Here is a 25,816-nt window from a genome sequence, read left to right as displayed (position 1 = left end):
TAAAGAGTTTTTGTTTGTTTTCTAGTTTACCTTTTGGCCCATTCATTTGGGAGACCAAATAACACGTAAGGTTAATGAAAAAGTTTTCTCTGAAGTCATAGATTTATCAAATCATTGATATTTTTGCCCATGAAAAGGACCTTAGAAATAATCTAGACCAATCCCTCATTTACAAATGAAAAAAATAAGCCTAAAAATGAATTTATTGGACACGATTATGTACTTGCTGTCATAGCACCAGGTTTCAAGAATCCTTCGTCAGTGTTCTATTGACCGTATTACATCGACTTCAAAGTTACCCAAAGTTGTTTTGATTTTTCAAAGTTTTAGTTAATTTATATTCTGGAATCAATATGAGATTTTAATGTTTCCATGACAACAAAAATTTAGTACAAATTAATAGCTTGACATTCAGATCTCATGTCTCACCATACATCCTTCCACACTCCAGGGTCTACATACAATGTCTCCTGTTTTTCCAACTCTGAGCTCCCACAGAATGCACGGCCTCATCGTATCTGCCCACTTACGTTCAATGCCTACTGAAAGACTACATCTTGCGTGAAAACTGTCCTCCAACCTAACCAGAAGATGGCAATGGCTCTTTGTATTTTCCCTAAGGATTTTGTATCGTGTTTTGTACTGCAGTAGAAATGACTGCACTGGATAGAAGAACCTTAGGAACTGTGGCCACATGGTACTTGCTCTTGTTCCTCCTTGCAATCAATAAATATTTACACTAAAATGAATGCCTCTGTAGGTGAAAATTTTCCATACGCATTTTCTTGAAGGCAATTTCTAAGTATTTGAAAAGGCTGGGTTTGGAGACATTAGCTGGATAAATAGGCCTCATATTGTTGTATAGAGCCTTCATGTCAGCACATTTTGAAGTTGCTGTGTCTTTTCTGGGTGCCTTTTCTTTCTCTTTTTAAAATTCCTCATCTATTCAGTACAGTTGGCCCAGATCTTTTTTTAGTGCTATTGTGAAAACCTACAGGAGAGAAATTTAAGAGCTATAGGAAACATTTGAGAAAACGAGAAAGGTCATATACTTGCCCAGATGCATTTTATTGCAATTTAATTCATCCTTCAATTTTCATAAATAAATGTACTGATAAGGTCATAAACATAAAAATCCATCACGTTCAGCAGTTCAAAGTAAAAACAACAAAGGAATTTCACTAACTGACACTGCCCTGCAAAGCTCTTACAACAATTACTCTAGGCCCAAATTTCAACCTAAACTTTCCTCCAAGACCATTGTAGTCTGACATCCGTATTATAGAACTACTTCTGACAAGTCAGAGGTTATGTTTCTGTATTTTCTCTACTCTGCCGTAAACCTCTAAAGCTCTTCCTAAGAAAACCATGTTACCTGGTCCAACTTAGAGAACAAGTATCAGTGAAAAACACATAAAAGTGCTGCGGGATGGAGATGAGAGAAGTATCAACTGTGCTCTTCTCCCAAAAGAAGTTACGACTTAGTAGAGAAGGAAAAAAAGGTCAAGAACACGGCCCGGCAAAAGCACAAAGACAGCATCCTTAGCAGGAGAACACAGCGGCCTGCGATCTCCAGATCTCCTTTAGGCTCCGAGGAGAGAGACACGCTGAGGGCTGCGCCTTCCGGAGAGTGTGCGTGTGTGAACGCGCGATTCTCTTACACCGCCCACAGGGTCTGGGCACTCGTTACAACCCACGGCTGTCTAGTTGGCAAACAACAGCTGATCTGGCATCCTCCCACTACCTAGATGGTTCACTCCTACACCCAGCTGCGAATGACCGGCAAACCGGAAGCCCTTTTGCCCCGGCTCGTCCGTTTACCAACTAGTGCGGGTCACAACCGGAAGCTCTTCTGCCCCGATCGTTGGAATGCGTCTGCGTCGGGCGCACAGGCGCAGTGGAGTTCGGGCGGAGTTGTGGGAGGGGGGGGAAAGGAAGAGGCGGAGGGGGGCGATCCCAGAAGATGGCGGAGGCGGGGGTGAGTTGGGGGTCTCCCGGAGAAGCGCCGGTGACTTGGGGCTGAGGGAAGCGGCCTGAGGAAGGGGGTGGCCTTCGGGATGAGGAACTGCTGGTGTTTTCGCAGCCTAGGAACCCCGATGGCAAGTGAGGGGAGCCAGGACCGCAGATGGGGCCTGAAGGGCGAGGGGCTCCGCTTACCTGGAGAAGGGTCGGAGGTCCGGAAGGGGACCGCGGGGTCGGGGAGAGGCCGTAGGGGAGGTCGAGGCTCCCCGGACACGGAAAGAGTGTCTGAGAGGAAAGGAGGTTGGAGGACGGCGGAGAGCGCGAGCCGGGAGGTCCGCCGGGGGTGGAGGCCGGCGAGCTGTCAGGCCGGGAGCTGTCAGGACCGCGGGGCTTGTCGCCCGGGGAGACCGAGGCGTGGGAGGGGGAGGGGGCCCAGGGACGCAGGTATCGCAGTAAGGTTGGAGTCCACCGGAAGGTACGTTGGTGTTGAGGGTGAGGAGTGGGGTGTTGGCATTTTGCCTCGGACCTGGGAGCCTTTGGAGTGGGTGTGTCGGTATGCCAGGGAGAACTCGCGTCCAGGCCCACAGGTCCGTGGGTGACAGTCCTGGGATCTGAGAGTTGGTCAGCGGGCATGAGCGACCCGGAAAAGGAGAGCCGTGTGGGTGATGGGGCCGCGGGAAGGGTCGTGACAGCAATGGTCATGGACCCATTGCCCGGTTCGTGCTGGAAAAAAAGTGCTTGAAGTGCGGCGTTGGCTGGGGAGTGTAGGAAAAATAGTCCACGCAGAGCTTACTGTTTGGTAGGACTGGTGCAGACACGCTCTAAGAAGGAATGGGTAGGCTTGACAGCTGGGTCCCGGAAACTGGCCCAGATCGGTGTCGCAGCGGAGCTGAGCCTGGCAGGGAAGACGCGCTCCAGTCCGGGGCGCTGCAACGAGGAAGGCAGCCAAGCAGTGGCCAGACGGTGCTGTGCAACTTTTGAGTTTGGCCTTCACAGCGAACCACTCTGTGGAGATGAAGGGAGCGGATGCTGCCACTGATAGGTGCCCCGCAGGAAGAAGGTTGAACCATGTGTTTTCTGCTTTCCCCCTTCGTCCTTTCTTGGGACATTGTATCGAGTAGTCTGTGTTGTTGGAGTTCTCAGTGCATATCCGACATAAAGTGACCAACCTGGGAATGGGGTGCCTTTGGGAAAGGTTGATCCTTTTGAAACTGACAGCTAGCTGTCGATTTTACGTATGGTGGGCTGGAAAGGAAAGGATAAAATGTAATTCAGTAATTTAAACACAGCTTGTTTTCATTGTTAGGAGAAAATCATTCCCAAACAGTGGAGTAAACTTTTTTAGGGGCTGAGATTTGACATTTCAAAGCAGTAATGGGATGTGAATGCTGCTCGTTTAATGGTTTCGGTGTGTGGGTGTTCATGTCCAGAGGAAAAATGAATTTGAGTGTCTTCGAGGCAAACAAGTTTTTCTTTCCGGAAGTTTTGAGTGTCCATAGCCTATGATTCACATGTGTATGCGTATGTTTAAGGAGAGTTAAACTTTTTCATTGATTTAAGTGTGTTTTTACCAATGTGAATGCTTATTCTATTTCGAGAATGCCATTGTCCTTAAGAGAGCCTATGATGAAAAAGATGTGAGGCAGTAATTTAATTTAATTATTTGGTAGCCTATGTGACTTGAGCACCTGGAGAGACTGGGTCATCCGAGGGAGCAAACTTACTTCTGCGACTACTAATCATTGGAAGATGAATGATCTTTGGTTTTAGGGATTGTTGCAATTGTTAAAATACAACCGATTTTTAAGGTTAATTTTTAAGGTTGAGGAGATTGTATTTGTGAGTTTGTTTTCAATTGCCTATTGCCTGAAATTGTTTCAGTGGCAAATATCAACTTTGATTTTCATTCACAAATCCCAGAATCACTTATAACCCTCCTTTGTTCATCTAAAAGTGATAATATTAATCCATTAACAGGTACTCATTTTCATATACCTGGAATAATGTTTTTTCTAGTTTTGATGATTTGTTGTTTATCCAAACTATTTGCACTGTTTTTTGTTTGTTTTTTGTTTTGTTGTTGTTTTTGGTTGTTGTTGCTGTTGTTCAGTAATGTCTTTATAGAAATTGTACATCAGGGCTCAAGGTATAGTGTTTCATGTTCTGTGGAATTTTTTCTTTGTCAGTTGTTGAAAAAAGGTATCACTTTGGTATTAACGTAGTTTATGAGCATGACTTTAAAAACTGTTCCTTGTGTGGCACTTAAATTGTTTTGTGTGGTGTTTGTAGGTGGAACCAAATGTAGTGAAATGCACAGTAGTCTGGATGTGAGTCAGAGTGCTTGGGGCTCGTCCTGGTGCTACCTGGTAACAGTTTTATGATCTGAGAGAATTACTGAAACTATTTTATTTTATAGAACGGGGATTAAATACACTTGCCTACTTACCAAGATTACTGTTGAGGATCTATTGAGATCTTGTCCTCTAAAGGGTATTTTTATACCACAGACTTCTTCTTGATCAGCAAATTATTTCTCGAGTAAGCTCAAGTTTTCAAACATACATTATTTTTTAATTTTGGAGAACCGAATTTATCATTGATGTTGGAATAATATTTAAAGGCAGCGGTATGCTTTGTTTTCAGAAAATAGTATCAATACATAATCAGAAAACCAAATTTTAAAGCTAACAAATTGGAGGATACTTATTCCAAGAGTTTTCACTTTAACCCACTCCCCTAGTGTGTGACTAATATTGTAAACAACACGCTTCTGTAGGATCTTACTTGTTCCACAGTAGGGAATGAACGGTCTTGTGGCATTTCTTACCCTTTTCACGAGTCTGCCCAGTTCACTTCACATGTTCGTGGGAGCAAGATCCAGTAGAACACAGTCTTAATCTTGTCACTTCACGTGACCACTTTGGTCTCATTTGCTTTGCCAGTAAAATAAAAGAATTGTTAGATCGCTGGTCCTTTACTTCTTTTGGGTCTTGGGCTTTTTGAGTACTTGATATAAACTGTGGCACTCCCTTCCCAGAAAAATGCACATATGCACAATTTTTTTGTTTTTGTTTTGCTTCAGGCTCACACCCCTTGGAACAGGGGATCTCCCAGTTACCTTCCATTAAATTTTAGGGTACCATGATTCTAAAGCATTTTAACTTTTATTTTCATCTACAGTAATTATATACTACTGTATTATGTAGCCACAAAATTAGATTTTGGGGCTTTTAAAAATTGGCTTAAAAACTCATTCAAATAAACATCAAGCAAATGTGTTATTTTTAAAGAAAACTTTTGGGGTGAAGTAGGATACTATAAGAAGCACTACCAGTAAAGGTTGAATAAACAGCCATGGTAGAATAACATAAATGAAGTGTGTAGAAAGTCTCTAGCAACCTTGGAATACACTGAGGAAAGAGTCTCTAGCAATTAGTGGCTCTTAGTGGAGGCTATTGGCTCTCTGGGGGCATTTGAAAATACGTAGTGTCATTTTCAGCTGTCTCAGACTGGGGAGGGAGCATGCATTGGCATTTATCTTATAGAGAATATCTTGTAGTTGAGATTATTTCCTAATATCTATCCATCTTTTCAGTAACTAAGTCATGTTCCCGAGACCCATGTGTCAAAAGAGAAGTCTGAGGAGTTGGGCTGGACTGGGACTCAAGGCTTAGAGGGAAGAGAAAGGGTTTTAGAGTCAGTCTGATGGAAGGTAAAATTCAGGTTCTAAGACTGCGTGTCATGTGACCATAAGCAAGTTGCTACCTCTCTGATTTGCATCTCATTTATAAAGTGAGGATGCTCATACCTGCTTTTAGGATTATTTTGAAGACTAGGATTACTCTATGTCTGGCGTGGATTAGGCCCTCCATAAATGGGTACCTCATCAGTCGTCATGATCGTGGTGATGATGAAGATGAAGAAGAATGCTACCGAATACCTCGCTAAGTGCCCAGAGCACGTGCCACGATGACATGGCGGTACCACAGCGAGGAATAGTCTGCAAGACCACCTCAGGAGGAGGTGTTGTCTGGACTTTTTCAGTTGGTGTTTAGAGTCTATTGTCCCATGAATCACCAGTCATATGTACTGTTTCCTCTAGTCCTCTAAGCTGGAGAGCTCAGTGACGCTATAAACTGAAGTAGGTTTGTGAGGACTACGCGTAGCTTGAGGACGCAATTCTCCCCCTGGGCACAGAGGCTCATGAAAATACTCTGTTGTCTGTTTATCACATGAAACTGACAGGCTGTGCAGGTTGCCAGTACTTACAGATATTCTCATTTCCATACTGATTATTTCTAAAGTCGGCACTCCCTCTATTTACACATGAATTTTGTTTTAAAATTTAAGGTACTTTGAAACGTGGGAATGCAGAGGAAATGTATTTTAAATGATGATTAAGCGCTAGGTTTGCTTTCTGAAAGCCCTCTTAACGCCATGTGGTTTGATTCAAAAAGTTTACCCAGTTTTATTCAACAAATTGGACTACATAGACCTCTCACTCTGGGCGAGGCAGGCACCTTTCTGGGTACATAGGCACAGTGGGGACGTGATAGGGAATCAGATCTATAGGCAAAGTTTATAATCTGTAAAGCAACTATACATGTCATTATAGGGCAGCTATGAGAAGTGCCATACTAAACCTTTAAATACACTGTTTTGAGAATCGAAGGAAACATCATTTATGTGCTGACTTATGATGATGCCCAAGATAAATTATTATTGGGCAGGACGAAAGTAAGTTACAAAAATAGTCTGTGGAGTATTGTCCCATTTCAAAAATGATAGCATTTATAGGAAACATAGAAAAATATGCAACAGGTTTGGAGGCTGAACATCATGGTTAGAATGAGGGCTTTGGAATCAGATGGCATGGATTTGTTAGGGGTGTAAGCTTTGTTAAGTGACTTAACCTTTCTTTGCTTTTTGACCTCACCTGTAAAATGGACATAATAATTGCACTTACCTTTTAGGGTTATTGTGAAAGTTATATGAGTTACCGTATGTCAGGGCCATAGAAAAGCCTGAAACACACACGAAGGAAAGATAACTTTGGTTGGAGGAGTGAACAAATACCTACACTGATTGTATGTTTTACGTGTCAGGGTCTATGTGGACAAAACTCGTTAGAGGAGGTTATTCTTCATTTTTAGCTTCCTTTCTTCTGCTTCCTACTCCACTTTCTCTGGAAAGCTCCCATGACTGCAACAAGGGTGTATTGGGTCAAACCAGGGCTGGGACACAGCTGGGGCTCTGGGGGGAGGGTCAGGTCTGGTTTCTGTGCATGGGGTATGTGTAGGTGCATGTGCGGTGGTCTGCTTTTGGTAAGACACTTCTGAGCAGAAACTCAAATAGATAAGCATGAAACATTAAAACACGTCCTTTTGTTCACATTTTATTGTGAACAATTCAACATTTTCAGTCAGAATGTGTTAATTTTCTGTAAAGTACAAATTATTTTCTGTAAAGTATAAAGATTTAGGTAGATGAAACAGAAATCTGGATTTTAATCTTCCCGATTCTGGTGAGAGTGTCTCATAACCTGCTCTGCTTTTCTCTGAGGCAGGACAAGCTATTCTTACTACTATTCCAACCTTTAAGTCTCTTCGGTTACTTATTCTGTCCTAGTAAATATAAGTGGAGGACTTTATTTTTTTTATTACATCATGCATATAAAAATGTTTTTTAAACCTCTTCTTCAGTAAATAACTAAATAAACATTTAAGTTTGTCATTTCATTATTTGTCCTTTCAAATTAATTAGTATTGAAGTCAGGAAAATTATATAATCATTAGACCCACATTGATTTCTTTTTTCTTATCTCTTGCAGGATTTCTGGTAGGTCCTGTTTTAGGACAAGGTGCTGTACTGTTGAAACGCCAGTCTAATTTGATTCACAGACAATTGGCTTTTCTGCTGGGAAACCAAATTTTTTCTTTTTTTTTTTTTTGGCCGGCTTGCTGAACTTATGAAGCCATGGCAGAAGGAAAGACAGAGTCACCTGGGCCCAAAAAGCATGGCCCCTATATCTCATCTGTGACTAGCCGGAGTGTGAATTTGATGATTCGAGGAGTAGTGCTATTTTTTATTGGAGTATTTCTTGCATTAGTGTTAAATTTACTTCAGATTCAGAGAAACGTGACACTCTTTCCACCGGATGTGATTGCAAGCATCTTTTCTTCAGCATGGTGGGTACCACCGTGTTGTGGTACAGCTTCAGGTAGGTGTAGGTTATTTCTGTGATGCTGAGAAAGAAAATATAGTCCATGAGTGTGGATATTGTCTGAGCAATACTTTTTAAAAAATCAGCTTTATGGAGGTGTAATTTAAGTACAATAAATGTGCCTGCTGAGCTCACACGAATGCGTACACAATGCAGCTATGGAACGTTCCAGTCGCCTGCAGACTCCCTGTGCCTTCTTGCAATCCACTCCCCTTCTCCAGCTTCAGGCTTCCACTGATCTTTCTATCACTAGTTTATTTTTGCCTGTTCTAGAATGTAATATGAATGGAATCATAGAATATGTACCCTTTTGTGTCTAATTTCTGTCTGAACTTTAAAAATGAAACCCTAAAAACCTGATTCCTTTAGGGATGAAGGTTTTAACCTCTTAATTTTGTCTTTTCTTCAGCCCACCTCATAAAAATTAGTCTTATTTTAATGCTGGTCAACACTGTTTGGTTTTAAGGGTTTGATGTGTGTGTGTTATGGTCTCGTTTTTGAAGACAAAATAGTTTTATTCAAGTTTAAAGCTTCATATTGTTATTTTTTTAGATTTTTATATATGCTTCTTTCCTCGGCATCTTGTTTTCAGATGTACCTCAAGGATAATAAATACTTAAAAAGATCAATAAAGTACGTAGATTCTCTTTGCTTGAAATCATTATTTTCCTGTTAGATACTTTAGATCTTTTTTGGAGGGCAGTGTGTAATGAATGCGTTTCAGAATTCCTATTGATGCTGACCTTTCATAATGGACAGCCCTTTAGCTTTTTCTAATGACTGAGACAAATAGATTAATAATAGTTTATTAAAGTAATGGAAGGAAGCCATAATTGTATGGTAGAACAGAATTCTGATTAAGGGAGAAAACTGCTTTTTTTGAATGTCTCATTGGTGTCTCATACTTAATATACATAAATACCTTGCAGTGTAATGTAGATCCTTCTTGACTTCCATCCTAGAGCTGGAGGTCCAAGGGTAAGGAGTTAGGTGTCCATGTTTTAGAAGGACCTTGTGAAACCTCCTGGAGAGTTGCATAATCCCATGATGGGATGGAAGGGTGTTGTCATGGTGAGGTTTCAGTGTGGGGTACATATTGTATCTCACTATTACAGTATTCACGTCAAAAGAGAAGTTGTGAAGGCAATGTTTCTTAGTGTCCACAGGGTTATTATTGTTCTCTGAGAGAAGAGGCAAAATATACCAACCAGGCAAAGAGAAGACAGCATAAATGACATTTCCTCATTCTCTTAGTCCTTGTGTATTTTCCTTTCTTTCAGAAAGGAAGTTTAAATTCAAAAAAGAGAAAAAGGAAGTTTTCCCAACAACTTTTTCTAGTTCTTTGTTTATTTTCTACTATGGTATTGCTGCTGTCTGATTGCCAATAGAAGCTTTCGGAGATTTAGAAGAACATATCTTTTAAGAATAGACGAAAGGAAGGTCAGAGAAGGGGAACTATTACTTACTGAGTGTCTGCTAATGTGCTGGGCACATCCCTAACGCCAAGGATCTGCAGAGCGACTTTGGGAGTGAGATGTATGGCATCATGCCTGTTTGGGGGGATGAAGAAGCTGAGATATGAGAGGATATCAATGAACCCAGGGTTCTGGAGCCAGTGAATGGTTCAGCTAGGTCAAGTGTCACACACCTGGGAAGGCGAAAGCGGGAGCTACTCGCACTTTGCGCTTAGGGCACCTCTTTCAAAGCCTGCAGACAGAGTGCCAGGCTTGGATGGAAGGCACTGGAGTGTGTTGCACATTCTGGGCGGGGGCAGGAGACCTTGACTGCGGTGTCATTGTCCCTCCATTATGGAGAGGAACGGGCTGTGTCTGTCTCTGGGATGTGGGCACTTCTGCCACCAACTCACACTGAGGAAGGAACACTCCAGATGTGGATACTATATTTCAGTCAGTTTGTCCCTGCTCTCCTTCCTTTTCCCAGCCACTAGGTTTCTCACACTTACCAACTTTAACCACACACCTTTTCATTTGGAGATATGCGTTTACATTTCTTGCTTCACTGTTTCTTCTGAAAGCAGTGCATTCTCTGAGGCACCTGGGCAACAGAAAACAGCGAGGCATTAGGAACTCTAGATTCCAGTTACTGCTGCTGTTCATTTTGTTGGGTAAGTCATGGTGTTTAATAGATGAGGATAAAGACATCAGATTTGTGGAAATCGCTAAAGATGGAAAATGGATTCTTGCGTAATTGCCACCTGCCCCCAACCCCCCAATTTTAGGGAAAATATCAAGAAAAAAAGTAAATGGTGTAAGAAACATAGTGTATATAAGTTTGCATGTGTATGTAGCGTGCTTGTATTTTTGTCTGTATGTTGTGTTGGTACGCATTTCCAAAGCTCTAGGCTCTCAACCATCTTAAATCAGAAAAACTGGTAATTGTCCTTTGATTTTCCTGTCCAACTAACCTTCTGGAGGGTCTCCATAATCACACGTTCTACACGTAAACGGAAGGGCTCCTGGTTATTCGCTACCTTTCTCTATAACACTTAGTGCTGGACAATGTGCTCTTGGTGCTTCTGGAGGGACAACTAGTAGAGAACTCTGGTCAATGCTTTTGATCTCATTTTCCTTGTATTCTCTATTTTTAGTTTAGTAATAACTGGTGTTTCAAGTTGATTAACTTTTTTCTTCCTTTTTAAAAATTATTTTTTTTCTGTTACCATTGACATTCAGTATTATTTTACATTAGCTTCAGGTGTATGGCATAGTGGTTAGATATTTATGTAATTTATGCAGTGATCCCCCGACTAGTCCGGTACCCACCTGGCACTATACATAGTTGTTGTAACATTATTGACTATATTCTCTATGCTGTACTTTACATCCCTGTGACTATTTTGTAACTATTAATTTGTATTTCTTAATCTCTGTACTTTTTTCACCCAGCTCCCCAACCCCACTCCCCTCTGGCAACCATCAGTTTGTTCCCTGCATCTATGAGTCAGTCTGTTTTGTTTGCTCATTTATTTTGATCTTTGGATTCCACATGTAAGTGAGGTCATCTGGCATTTGTCTTTCTCTGTCTGACTTATTTCACTTAGCATAATATCCTCTAGGTTCATCCATGTTGCAAATGTAAGATTTCATTCCTTTTTTTATGGCCAAGTAATATTCTATTGCATATCTGTACCACTTCTTTATCCAATTGTCTGTTGATGGGCATTTAGGTTGCTTTCATATCTTGGTGATTATAAGTAGTGCTGAACATAGAGGTTAATATATCTTTTCGAATTAGTGTTTTGGATTCCTTTGGATAAATACCCAAAAGTGGAATTGCTGGGTCATAAGGTAGTTCGATTTAATTTTTTGAGGAACCTCCAAACCATTTTCCATAGTGACTGCACCAATTTGCAATCCCACCAACAGTGTACAAGCATTTTTGCCAAAACTTGTTTGTTGATTTATTGATAATAGCCATCCTAGACAGGTGTGAGGTGATATCTCATTGTGGTTTTAATTTGCATTTTTCTGATGATTAGTGAAATTGATTGAGCATTTTTTCAGATGTCTGTTGGCCATCTGTATGTCCTCTTTGGAGAAATGTCTGTTCAGGTCCTCTGCCCATTTTTTTATTGGATTGTTTGGTGAGTTTTATGAGATTTTTATAAATTTTGGTATTAACTTCTTATGAAATGTATCATTAGCAAATATCTTCTCCCATTCAGTAGGCTGTCTCTGTTTTTTTGATGGTTTCCGTTGCTGTGCAAAATCTTTTTAGTTTGATGTAGTGCCATGTTTATTTATTTTTGTTTCCCTTGCCTGAGGAGATAGATCAGAAAAAATATTACTAAGAGCAATGTCAGAGAGTTTACTGCCTGTTTTTTCATCTAGGAGTATTATGGTTTCAGATCTTACACTTAAGTCTTTAATCCATTTTGAGTTTGTTCTTGAATATAGTATAAGAAAGTGGTCCAATTTCATCTTTTAGAACATATTTTCCCAATACCATTTATTGAATGAATTGTATTTATCCCACTCTATATTCTTGCCTCTTTTGTCATAAATTGAATGACCATTGAGGCATGGGTTTATCTGTGGGCTCTCTATTCTGTTCCATTGAGCTATGTGTCTGTTTTTATGCCAGTACCATGCTGTTTTGACTACTATAGCCTTGTAGTATAATTTGATATCAGGCAGAGTGATAGCTCCAATTTTGTTCCTCTTTCTCAAGATTGCTGTGGCTATTCAGGGTCTTTTGTGGTTCAGTATAACATTTAAGATTATTTGTTCTAGTTCTGTGAAAAATGCCATTGGTGTTTTGATAGGGATTGCATTGAACCTGTAGATTGCTTTGGGCAGTGTGGCCATGTTAACGATGTTAATTCTTCCTATCCATGAGCGCAATATATGTTTACATTTATTTGTGTCTTCTTCAGTTTTTTTCTTCAGTGTCTTATAATTTTCTGAGTACAGGTCTTTTACTTCCTTGGTTAAATTTATTCCTAGGTTGTTTTTTTTTGTTATTGTTTTTGTTTTTGATGCAATTGTAAATAGAATTGTTTTCTTGATTTCTCTTTCTGACAGTTCATTATTGGTGTGTAAAAATACAGCTGATTTCTGAATATTGATTTTGTATCCTGCTACTTTACGGAATTCATTTATCAGTTCTAATAAGTTTTTTTGTGGCATCTTTGGGGTTTTCTCTATATAGTATCATGTCATCTGCAAATAATGACAGTTTTACTTCTTCCTTTCCAATTTGGATGCCTTTTATTCCTTTTTCTTGTCTGAGTGTTGTTGCTAAGACTTCCAATGCTATGTTGAATACAAGTGGGTATTTTAGTCTTGTTCCTGATCTTAGGAAGAACACTTTTAGCTTTTCCCCATTGAGTGTGAATGAGGTTACCTGTGGGTTTGTCATATATGGCTTTTTTTTTTTTTATTTTGAAGTATGTTCCCTCTATTTCCACTTTGCTGAGAGTTTTTATCATAAATTGGTGCTGGATTTTGTCAAATGCTTTTTTGCATCTATTGATATGACCATATGATTTTTATTTTTCATTTTAAAATAAAATTTGTGTGGTGTATCACTTTAATTGACTTGCTGATACTGAACCAACCTTGTAGGCCAGGAATAAATCCCACTTGATCATGATTTTTTTAACGTATTGCTCTATGCAGTTTGCTAATATTTTGTTAAGGATTTTTGAATCTATGTTCATCAGGAATATTGGCCTATAATTTTCTGTTTTTGTAATATCTTTGTCTGGTTTTGGAATCAGGGTAATGGTGGCTTCATAAAATGAGTTTGGGAGCCTTTCCTCTTCTTGAATTTTTTGGGATAGTTTGAGAAGGATAGGTGTTAATCTTCTTTGACTATTTGTTAAAATTTACCTGTGAAGCCGTCTGGTACAGGACTTTGTTTGTTGGGAGTTTTTTGATCACTGATTCGATTTTGTTAGTAGTAATTGGTCAATTCAGATTTCCTGTTCTTAACTCAGTCTTGGAAGAATGTATGTTTCTAGGAATTTGTCCATTTCTTCTAGTTTATCTAATTTGTTGGCATGTAACAGCTCATAGAATTTTCTTCTAATCCTTTGTTTTTTTTTGGTGTCAGTTGGCTCTTCTTTTTCATGTCTGATTTTGTTTACTTGGGTCTTCTTTTTTTCTTGATGAGTCTGACTAAAGATTTATTAGTTTTACTTGCCTTTTCAAAGAACCAGCTGTTGGTTTCATTGACCTTTTGTATTTTTTTTTTTAGACTCTGTTTTGTTTATTTCCACTCAGATCTTTATTATTTCCTTTCTTCTACTCACTGTTTGTTTGCTGTTTTTCTTTTCTAGTTCCTTTAGATGTAAGTAAGGTTAGATTGTTTATTTAAAATTTTTCTTGTTTCTTGGGATAGGCCTATGTTGCTATGAATTCCCCTCTTGGGACTTCTTTTACTGTGTCCCACAGATTTTGGATCGTTGTGTTTTCGTTTTCATTTGTTTCAAGGTATCTTTTGAATTTTTCCTTGACCTTGTTGATGACTTAGTCATTATTTAGTAGCATGTTGTTTAGCCTGTGATTTATGTGTTTTTCAGGTTTTCTCTCGTTACTGATTTCTAGTTTCATACTATTGTGGTCAGAGAAGACACTTGATATGATTTCAGTCTTCTTAAATGTATTGAGACTAGTTTTGTGGCCTACCATGTAATTGATCTTGGAAAATGTTCTATGTGCACTTGAAATGTGTATTCTGTAGCTTTGGTGTTAAATGCTCTAAAAATACCAATTAAATTCATCTGGTATAGTGTGTTATTTAAGGCTGTTCTTGTTGATTTTCTGTCTGGAAGATCTGTCCATTGGTGTCAATGGGGTGTTAACGTACCATAGTGTGATTGTATTACGTCCATCTCTCCCTTTATGTCAGTCAATATTTGCTTTATATATTAGTTGTTGCTATTTTGGGTACATACATATTTACAAGGGTTATTGTCTTCTTGTTGGATTGATCCCTTTATCATTATATAATTTCCCTCTTTGTCTCTTATAGTCTTGGTTTTAAAGTGTATTTTGTCTGATAGAAATATTGCTACCATAGCTTTTATGTTTGTTTGTTTCCACTCACATGAAGTATCATTTTCCATTCCTACAAAGTTTCTGTTGAGAAATCAGCTTGACAGTCTTATGTGAACTTCTTGTAAGTAAATATATTCCTTTCTCTTGCTGCTTTTGGGATTCTCTTTCTGTCTTTAACTTTTGCCATTTTAATTACAATATTTCTTGTGGGCCTGTTTGTGTTCATTTTGTTTGGGACTATCTGTGGGCTTGTATGTCTATTTCCTTCACCAGGTTAGAAAAGTTTTCAGTCATTATTTTTTCAAATAGGTTCTCAATCCCTTGCTTTCTCTCTTCTCCTTTTGGTACCCTTATGATATAAATGTTGTTATGCTTGATGTTGTCCTGGAAGTATCTTAAGCTATCCTCTTTTTTTTTTTTTTTTTTTTTTTTTTTTTTTTACTTTTTGTTGTTCTGATTGGGTGTTTTCTGCTACCTTGTCTTCTAAATTGCTGATTCGATCCTCTGCTTCATGTGGTCTGCTGGTGATTCCTTCTAGTGAATTTTTCATTTTACTTATTGTATTCTTCACTTCTGACAGGTTCTTTTTTATGGTTTCTATGTCCCTTTTTATGTTTGCCATCTCTTTATTGAAGTTCTCACTAAGTTCCTTGAGCATCCTTATAACCATTATCTTTTTTTCTTTTTTTTTTTTTAAATATTTTATTGGGGAAGGGGAACAGGACTTTATTGGAGAACAGTGCATACTTCCAGGACGTTTTTTTCCAAGTCAAGTTGTTGTCCTTTCAATCTTAGTTGTGGAGGGTGCCGTTCAGCTTCAAGTTGTTGTCCTTTCAGTCTTAGTTGTGGAGGGTGCAGCTCAGCTCCAGGTCCAGTTGCTGTTGCTAGTTGCAGGGGGCGCAGCCCACCATCCCTTGCGGGACTCGAGGAATTGAACTGGCAGCCTTGTGGTTGAGAGCCCACTGGCTCATGTGGGAATCGAACCAGCAGTCTTCGGAGTTAGGAGCATGGAGCTCTAACCGCCTGAGCCACCGGGCTGGCCCCCATAACCATTATCTTGAACTCTACCTCTGGTAGGTTCCTCACCTCTGTTTCATGTAGTTCTTTTTCTGGAATTTTCTCCTGTTTTTTCATTTGGAACGTATTTCTTTGTCTCCGAAATTTGGCTGCCTACCTGTGTTTGTTCCTATATATTAGGTAGCTCTGCTATGTCTCCCAGTCTTGGTCGGGTGACCTTTTTTAGTAGGTGCCCTGTGTGTCCCAGTGGCACAGTCTCCCTGGTCACCTGTGATGCGTACTCCAGGTGTATCCCTTGTGTGAGTTGTGTGTGCCCTTTTGTTATAGTTGAGCCTTGATTGCTGTTGGTACATCATCAGTGGGTGGTTCTGACCCTCAGTCTAACGGGCTGTGGGTTTGGCCATGTCCACAACTTACGGGCTGCCTTGCGGGAGGGTTACCCCATGGAGCGGGATTCTCCTCAATGGGCGCTGGTGCCTGCTGAGACTGCTGTTTGGATGTGCTTGATTAAGTTCTTTATATGGAGTGCATTAGAATTAGAGTTGGAAACCGCTTGAACATTATTGAGGGCCACAGAGGAGTCTTTCTGAAGAATGTATACTAGGAGAAGAAAGACAACTGTCATTGTGTGGGTAAAATAAGTAGAGAAGTTGACTCAGAAATCACAGGTTACCAGATTGTGTTCATACCTATGAAACTAATGTCTAATTTAAAATTTTAATAAAACAAATCTTCCCTGTGTAGCCATTCAGTCATTTACCCAATTTCTGGAGAGCCCTGTGAGATTCCTGCCTCTCCCTCTCTCACCTCCCACATTCAGTTTGCAAGTTTTACATTTTTTCTGTCTCTTTCTTGGTCCAGGCCCTCAACCACTCTTCTTGGAATTTTCAGTTTTTTCTTTTTCTGTCTTTAATTTTGTACCATCCTCCAGCCTCCCCTCCCCTGTCTTGTATACTCACTGCTGTAAGAGTGATTGCCTCTCTATCTGGTTCAATTGTGATGGCATTATTTTCCTGGTTCCCCAGTGGCTACAGGGGAAAGTCTCTATGATATCACCCTTGACTACTTTTATCTTCCTTGTAGTCTTTCTGGACTAATGCTTACAATTTCCAGGTGACACTGGGCATTTTCTGTTCCCCACGCTTTTCCTCAAATGCTTCACTGTGATTAGAAAGCCTTTTCCACACCACTCACCTGCTGAATGCTCTTGCCTCGAGGATCACCTCTTCTGTGAAGCTTTCCTGACAACCCAGTACCCCATCTTCCCTCAGCACAGGCCAGGAGAATATGGGGCCTCCACTGGGCCCTGGCAGTGCTACCCCTAGCACTTGGCTGTATGTGACTGTTTCTGTGGTCACCTGGGGACTGGGATCATGTCTTACTTTTTTTTCTTTTTAAATCCTCAACAAATACCAAGAACCAGCGACACTGTGGGAGCTTAAGTATTTGTTGAATTAAAATGTTTCCTATCCTGTAATAGTTTTCCACAAAAGTATATCTCATTCAGTGGTTTTCTTTTTCTCAGTCCCCTTTCCTGGCAAAATATTCAACTGTTCCTTTTAGTGTTATCACTGCATTAAACACATTACAATGAAAAAGTGATGACAATATTGATGTTTTATAAACTTTTTTGGTTTTAGTCCTGGTAGGCTGCAACTAATCCCTGGGCAATAACTTAAATATATAAGCATACCTTGGAGATACTGCACATTTGATTCCAGACCACCACAATAAAGCAAATATTGTAATAAAGTGAGTCACATGAATTTTTTGGTTTCTTAATGCATATAAACATTATATTTACACTATACCGTGGTCTATTAAATGTGCAATAGCATTATGTCTAAAAACACAATGTACATACCTTAATTAAAAACTGCTAACCATCACCCGAGCCTTCAGCTAGGCGTAATCTTTTTGGTGGTGGAGTGTCTTACCTTGAATTCATAGAAAACGCAATATCTGCACAGAGCAACAAAGCAAAGCACAATCAAATGAGGCCTGCCTGTATCCCAACAAATGTGATTTTTGCATCAGAGAACCATCTGATTAACCAGGACTGTGTTTGCATATGATTTTACGCAGGCGTGATTTTAACAGAAAGGGTAAAAGAAGCCCAGACATACCTCTGCCGGGCTCTTAAACAGTGCAGCCTCACTGTGCTGTAGATATTGCTATCAGACTCTGCCATGCCTTTATTTAAAGGGAAGAAAGAAGACATTTAATGGGAAGTGACAAGCTTCCTCGAATTCTCCCTCTCAGTGAGCAACCGAGAACCATGCATACTCAATGGATTTGATTTTTATTGGCAAATCCCAAGGTTGGCAGCATGGCAGTTTAAATTCCTTTTGTGTTTTTGCTTTCTCTCCACAGTTGTCTCTCACTTGCAAGTCTGACATCACATGCATAAAAATATAGTCAATTTTAGTTATTTATATTTTTGCATACACATGTCAGTACTCTCTCTATGTGATAATACTTTACCTGTGGCATCAGCTGTTGAGGAAAATTGACTTGGAATGCCCAATCTTAGTTGATTTTACTCAGCAACAGGCAAAGGGACGGGGGAGAGAGCCGGAGTGAGAGTGAGGAATGACATACGAGCTGTTAGTATTGTGACCCCTTAAGGAAAACAAAGGAGCTACTATTCATTTAGATATATTTCAACTCTTAGGTATGCTTGTTGCTACTTTAATTTTGTAGAAATTTTGTAAGTTAATCTCACAAGATTTACTGACAAGATTTTAGAGCAAGATTTTAAAATTTTAGACAAGATTTTAGAGCAGCCTCTTAAATAGAAATGTACAGTAAATCCTCACTTAAAAGTCCCAGATAGGTTCTTCGGCTTTACATGAAACTATGTATAACAAAACTAATTTTACCATAGGTTTATTGATATAAACAAAAGTTAATTTCCTACAATGTTATAATGAAAAGACGGTAGAGGAACTGCTGTGATGTGAAACTTTTATATTTATTAGTAGTTTTTGGAGCTCTGAGTAACTGAAGCTGTTGTTGATCTCGTGATGGTCTGTGAACCATCTATATTCAGCAAAGCCTAATATTCAGCAAAGCAAGTGTTTTGTGGATTAGAAAATGCGTACATCATTGTAGCGTCTCACCTCCAGATGAAAGGGTGGTCATGCAGCCTCTTCTCCGTGCTGCTCCATTGGTTTGCTAGCCTGTGGTTTTTGATATTAATTGACTTCCATTTTTCCTTGGAGATTGAATGCATCATTTGTGAGGGATAGCTAGCCAATACTCGGCAGAGGCTTCTGATCCTCAAGTACTTAGATCTTGGTACAATAGTTTCATGATACGTCATAGGTAGGTAGTTTTGGATGTTTTAAAGGTACTTATCAACTGATGAGACAGATGTCTTTATTACCGAGTGGCAGCATAACCATTCTCTTTTTAGGAAGATTGGCAAATCAAAGCTGCCTAGCCATTTCCTGGTAAATTTAATCTGTGGAAGTACTTTTTCCTTATAACTTGTTGCGGTAAATCTTGGTTCATTGGTCTTTATTTTTAATGATTAACTTAGCACTTAAAATCCTCTCCAACTAAACGAACAAACAAACAGTTAAGGTTCATCAAGTATTTAAGTTAAAAATTGGGTGAGAATATTTTGAGTCTCAGTCACAGACATTTTGCATACAGTTATTCATAATTAATTACACATTTAGCAGTCAAGATGTTCTTTCCAAAAGTAAGAAATGTACTAAAATGACTAGTGAATTTAAATTTTTACTGAAAATTTATAATTCTTATAGACCATGTTTCCTCCATTTTTTCTATGTGCAGAATGAGTCTTACATGTAGATTTCTGTTTAGAGTTTTCCTGCTTCAGACAATATGACCTAGAGTCTCAGAGGGCCTGGGTGGAAGGGAGTGCCAGATCAAGGTGCTAGATGCAGGAGCTCGAGACTGGAAGCTGAAGGGCCACAGGTGACCTGTATAACAGGACAGCCATTGCCATCTGCACATTGTGTGTATGACGAGTTTATTGTACGTGTTTAGCCTCTAGATTGGTGGCATTTAATACCATGTTCCATGGTTGTTATACAGCTTAGAGAGACACTGCTTAACTGCCAACTGGCTTGATGTTTCTTAACTCTCAGAGATAATAGTAGAAATGTAGCATGAATCATCTAGGCCAATCTGTTAAATTCTGAACCATGCACTGAAATGGTGTTTTGCCTGTTACACTTTAGAATACTGATGCAATCATTTACAGTGCTTCCTTCAACGGTGTTCTTACCTTTTTTTTTTTTCCCTTTTGGGAGGTAAGTTTAAAATATCAGCAAGTGACCTTAAGTAACTTGTAAGGTTTTTCAAAATAATCTTCCCAGTGCTTATTGTGGTGACTCTGAGCTTAAGTTTTGCCAGGATAGCATTGGAGATGACTTCATTGATTTCTCTCTTTTTCCACAGCTGTGATTGGGTTGTTGTACCCCTGCATTGACAGGCATCTAGGAGAACCACATGAATTTAAGAGAGAGTGGTCAAGTGTAATGCGGTGTGTCGCTGTCTTTGTCGGTATAAATCATGCCAGCGCTGTATCCTTTTTGCTGTGATGAATTATAATAATAACCATTATAATAACCACATTATAATAACCACAGGTGACCCAGCCCCTTGCAACCTCACTGTCATCAAACTGTGATACGCCTACCTTGTCAGGAAAGGAATACGTGTCATATTGTTAAAACATCACAGTGGCGGCTGTGATGGCTGCTTCAGTGTGGAGTTCACCCTTTCACTTAAATCCCCGTTTTTCAATATAATTTAGAGACTTAACATGTTTTAAAATTTTCCATGTTTTTCTTAAGTGACTTACCTATAGTTTTGGTAACTTTAGCATTGAAACAGATACATTTTCAAAGGATTTCTTTCCTCTATTTCTTCATTTAGATATGCCAATAAGGACATGTGGTGGCTTCAGGGGCTTGTTGCTTTTTGGTTTTGTTTTTAATTTAAGGAATATATATATATTTTAAAGGCAGACTGTCATTTATTGCTTTTAATCAATACCAGCAAACCACATCCATCTTCGTAAGGATGGCATACATAGAAATATTCAACTTGGACCTTGGCCAAAAGGAGCTTTTTTTCTAAGGTACATATTTTTAAACTTTAATCATTTAAAAAATTCTGACATTTTATTTAGTGATTAAGTATTTTTATAGTGTCCTAGCTAGAAGGGCATGTAGCCTCTATTCCCCTTCTCTACTCTGCCTTATACACCTCAGAAAACAATGTCTACCCCCAGAACAAAAGGTTTTGCCCTCCTAAGGTTTTCATGCTCTCCTCCCTTTCTTCTCCCCGTGCCCCCAACTTCCCTTTGTAGAGGAGGATCTGGGAAATGCGAGTTCAGTCTTCCCTTTTCTGGAAGACTTGGCTTAGAGAATGGACATGGCGAAGCCTTTGGTACTGGGAAAAGCAGATGTGACTTGGGCTGTCCACGGTTTCCCTTGTCCCGGGTTGGGCTCAGGGCTGGTAGTTAGCTGGAGAGGGGTGGTCATGTGGAAGGTCAATTGCTGGGTCTTTAATGGAAAGTGTTTTGTAGAAGTTTGGAAAGAAGAACCGTGGGAAGAGGCAGGGTCCTAATGCTGAAAACACATCTGTCTTTCTGTTCCCAGTTGTGTTGGCCCTCGGATTGGAAGTCCCCCAGTGGCTGCTATTATTTTGGTTTTCTATTTCCTTTTGTGTTAAAGAATTCCCCCACGTGTATAATTTGGGAAAATCTTTAATATTTAGCATTTAAACAAATCTAGTGGTTAGGAGAGCTTAAAAAGATAGATTCCTAGAAAATCCTATCTAGAAGAAAAGTTAGCAATCACCTACTTCCATATTTTCTTTATAAAGATAATAAGACAAATGAATGCTAGAGAGTCTAGATATTTTGCTACCATATTTCCCTGAAAATAAGACCTAGCTGGACAATCAGCTCTAATGCGTCTTTTGGAGCAAAAATTAATGTAAGACCCGGTCTTATTTTATTATATATTATAGTATATTATAAATTATATTATATTATATTATATTATATTATATTATATTATATTATATTATATGACCCGGCCTTATTTTATTATAAGACCGGGTCATAAAATGTAATATAATATAGTAATGTAATATAATACAATATTAATACCGGGTCTTATATTAATTTTTGCTTCAAAAGATGCATTAGAGCTGATTGTTCGGCAAGGTCTTATTTTCGAGAGAACACGGTAAGTCTTTCACACTGTGAGGCTGTGCCAGAGCCGAGACCAGACCCCAGAGATCCTGACGCCAGTCTCCCATCCAGGAGCCCACACGTGTGTCAATTCTCTCTACCTGGTGGGTTAGATCTTTTTCCGTTATTAGGTTGGTGCAAAAGTAATTGAGGTTTTTGCAATTATTTTTAACCTTTTAAACTGCAGTTACTTTTGCACCCACCTAATATTTTTAAGTTGAGAAATTTAAATAGGCTTTTCTGGAATTTAAAACACTTTATGTATTTAATTTAAATTTTTTGCTCTGGTCATTCTTTTTCTCTCAATGAAATACTTAAATATAGCAATCTTAGCTGTTCTGGCCATCCTTTAAGCAAAACCCCAAATGTTTACAAATTTATAACATGGGCTTATCATTAGGATATTTAGACTTCACAAAATCACATGGTGCTATTTTTGAGATTGATGTTTTTTACCTGCTAACCCTAGAAGCCTCCTTATTTTGCTTTGACTCTAAATGAAGTTCATTTAGTAAGCAAAGATAGAACGCAGTTAGTATCACTCTTTACAAGAATGTTTATTGCATAGAGAAGTCAGAGCTCACAAGCTTTTCTTTGTGGAGTTTTAGGTGTAATGCCTGCTAAAAAATAAGAAAAGCTTTCTTTTCCAGAAAGCATATCCATAAACTATAGGTTTCTTGTTAAATCAAGGCTCAATGGGGAATGACCCTGAGGGAGAGGCCCCTAACAGCTGAGAAATAAGCAGCTGGGTGTTCAGGATACCAGCTGGTTGGGAAGGTGGTAAACAGGGTGTTAAAGGAAGTAGGAAATGGTTTCGTATGCCTTTTTTGAACTTTTGCTCTCTTCTCTGTACTCGCAGCATGGCCAGTTAGTTTGGTGAGATATGTAGGCTCCCCTGGAGAGCTGGATATAGAGCCAAGATGTGGCCTTTGGGACATAGATAATGCCCTTTTAATGATACTTGAAATTAATTCCTTTAGTGTAATCCTCTAGCAAAGAAATGAGAAAATTGAATTTGTAAAGCTTCATTTTGTCCAGAGATTTTGGAGTAGAAAGGGGCTGTACGTTTGTGAATAGATGCTTAAGTAGGTGATGGAAATAAAATATCATTTGAGCAAACTGTCCTATACCAGAATGTCTCAGGCACCAAAATAGCTTGGCAGGTTGCAAGATAATGTTCACTTCAAGGCTTTATCCTCTACAAATTAAAACTGGAACAGTTGACATAATAGAAAGGGATACTGTGTCCTTGGTACTCTTGTTTCTGAACTGCATTATTATAAAATGTGTCTGTCAGTAAATCACATAGACAATGTTGTACCCTGTTAAATAGCTGTCAACTCTTCTATTTTCAAGTTCCTGTGTGATTCTCAAGTAATTCTCAACCCTTTTGGGAAGTAATATTGGCTTCCTTTTTAGCAAAAGTGTGTTCTTTTTGTAAAATTTGTGTTCTGAGACTTCTAGTTCCAGTTTTAGCAAAGAAAACATTTCTCAAAAAATGGGTCTGATCTTATAATTGGAAATGTATATAGAGTGGTTTTTTTATTTGAGGAATTACAGGTTGGTAGGCTCTATTAATGAAATATCATGCTCTCTGTGTATCTTTAGTAAATATCAGAGACAGCTTTAATTCCACTTAATCTCATACATTGTGTTAAAAGACTGAATACACTCCAGAATAAGCAATTAATTCCCTTCTTAACAGTAACATCTCTTATTTTAGAAAAATGAACAGGTGATATGATTTGGTTACAAGTTTTAAGATGACTCTTTAACACTGATCTCAGAAAGTGGATTTTGATAACAACATACAGTTGTCTCTTACACTGGCTGCACTGTCCATTGGACTATGGTGGACTTTTGATAGATCTAGAACCGGTTTTGGCCTTGGAGTAGGAATTGCTTTCTTGGCAACCTTGGTCACACAACTGCTAGTCTACAATGGTGTTTATCAGTAAGTATGCTTTTTGGTGCTTGTTTGCTAAAATAAATAAATGATAACTGAATTCAGAATTGAGATTTTAAAATTGGGTTAGCCACTTTAATCAGAAGAGTAACTGATTTCAGTTGTAATTATCTTAATAAGTGTCATTATCTTTCCTCTGGGTTGTTAAAAACATTTCTGTTATTCTAGATATACATCTCCAGATTTTCTCTATGTTCGTTCTTGGTTACCTTGTATATTTTTTGCTGGAGGCATAACGATGGGAAACATTGGCAGACAACTAGCGATGGTAAGCTGATGCTTATTTAATCCCCTTTCTGTTATTGAGATGTAAGACAAGTTTTTTCCAAATGGCTGTCCTTCTTTAAGGGAAAACAATTTGTGAAGACAGCATCCTTTGAATCTCTTTGCAATTCCATTGAAATAAATCATTTGGAAGGATTTAATCACAAGTGCATTAAAAGTTGAAGGAACCACTGGATAGAAAATCTAAAATGTGTTAGGGATCGGGCAATATGATTTATGCTCCCGTTTTTTTAAAACTAATTTATAGGTTTCTACTCCATCAAAAAGGAACAATTTTAAAGTGAAAAGAGGCTCTATTAATAGTGATGTTACTACGGCAGATATAAATTAGGACTATCTCCAGGAAATCAAGATGTTTGGTCCTTTTAGTAGAGAAGGAAAAGATACTGCTGCTGATCACAGTCAGACATGGCTGGGATCGGGGAGTAACATTCAGAGGCCACAGCAGTTTTAGGAATAAGTTGTCAGTTACCATTTTAACCAGCAGGGGAATTGAGTGGTTTCACACGTTTCTCTTTTTGATAATCTAGCCCCCCAATTATCCTAAGTGCTTTTGTTGCCTTTATTTTGAAACGTGAGTGTACATTTTTATAGTTGTACTTCTAAAATGTTGTTTTGACTAGAAGCTTTTGCTTCTGAATTTACTATCAGCCCTGTCCTTAAGTTCATGACTTTTCCTTTGCTGATTCAACTTACTAAGCACTCAAGGAAACCTACTTTGCTTCCTTTCATATTCTAGGACTGATCTGAAACATATCCTGTTATCGTTTGCGTATAATGCAGAAACCTCATCTTCCTCCTGCTTTTGGCTATGACTTTCACTTCTACAATGTGAATTTTCTTTTTCCCAATCGCATTTGTCATTGAATCCTAATAGTTGTGTAAGTCTCAAGATTCTTTGAGGAATAAAGTGGGCAAAGATTAATAAAGTATTAATTTTTAGAAGTTTTTAGTTTATAGGGAAATTGCTATTCACATTAAACCTTACTCTGTTAACCTTTTATTTAACCTTTTAAATTTTGCAGTATGAATGTAAAGTTATCGCAGAAAAATCTCATCAGGAATGAAGAAAGCAAAAATATATTTTTTGTACAGAAAAACAAGATGAAAAGGGCATGTAAACGATAGTATACCAACGAAACTATGGACTATAAAATTGCCAGGATGCAGTTTTTCCCTTGATTGGTATATCTATATTACTGCAATCTGTGATTGCTTTGTCTGTAAATCAGTTATAAATGTTTATGTATTTGACTGAAATAAGTGTAAAATATATATGCACTACATTAAAAATGTTGATTAATAGATGAAGTTTTTAAATTAATTTTTTAAACATACCATATATTGTATCACAATGTTGATGTGCCAAAATATTCTGTTACTGTCATGCAGAGTATAAGAATGCTTTGAACAATTTACAAACTTATTGAAATAAAATAAGAGGAAGGCCCAAAAACATGAATGGCAAGCTGGTATATTCTCTTTTGCTTACTATTGTGCCTTTTTATTTTTCTAATCACAACAGTATGACTTATGGGTGCCCTAATGTGTAGTTAGTTTCTATTTTAACGTTGTTTCAGAGAACTTTGGATGTTTTA

At 38.6% G+C, this 25,816-nt stretch overlaps 1 protein-coding gene across 15 annotated transcripts; it reads left to right on the top strand.

Annotated features, from left to right (window-relative positions):
• The first annotated feature begins 1,916 nt into the window (after positions 1–1,916).
• Positions 1,917–25,693, top strand: INSIG2 (insulin induced gene 2). Of its 15 annotated transcripts, none has more exons than XM_081051120.1 (7): positions 1,917–1,978; positions 7,793–8,182; positions 10,221–10,310; positions 20,161–20,285; positions 23,755–23,921; positions 24,102–24,201; positions 25,244–25,693. In XM_081051120.1, the coding sequence occupies exons 2-7, from the start codon at positions 7,939–7,941 to the stop codon at positions 25,283–25,285; spliced, it is 768 nt and encodes a 255-aa protein (XP_080907246.1). In that variant the 5' UTR covers positions 1,917–1,978; positions 7,793–7,938; the 3' UTR covers positions 25,286–25,693. The 15 variants fall into 15 exon arrangements, with proteins under 15 accessions (XP_080907246.1, XP_080907256.1, XP_080907250.1 ...); XM_081051127.1 differs by lacking the exon at positions 1,917–1,978 and adding an exon at positions 4,379–4,500; XM_081051130.1 differs by lacking the exon at positions 10,221–10,310.
• Positions 25,694–25,816: the final 123 nt, after the last annotated feature.

The sequence above is a fragment of the Rhinolophus hipposideros genome (genome assembly GCF_964194185.1).
Source record: "Rhinolophus hipposideros genome assembly, chromosome: 6".
NCBI lineage: Eukaryota > Metazoa > Chordata > Mammalia > Chiroptera > Rhinolophidae > Rhinolophus > Rhinolophus hipposideros.
The sequence above is the reverse complement of the archived record's forward strand: the minus strand, read 5'-3'. Positions and strand labels throughout refer to the sequence as shown.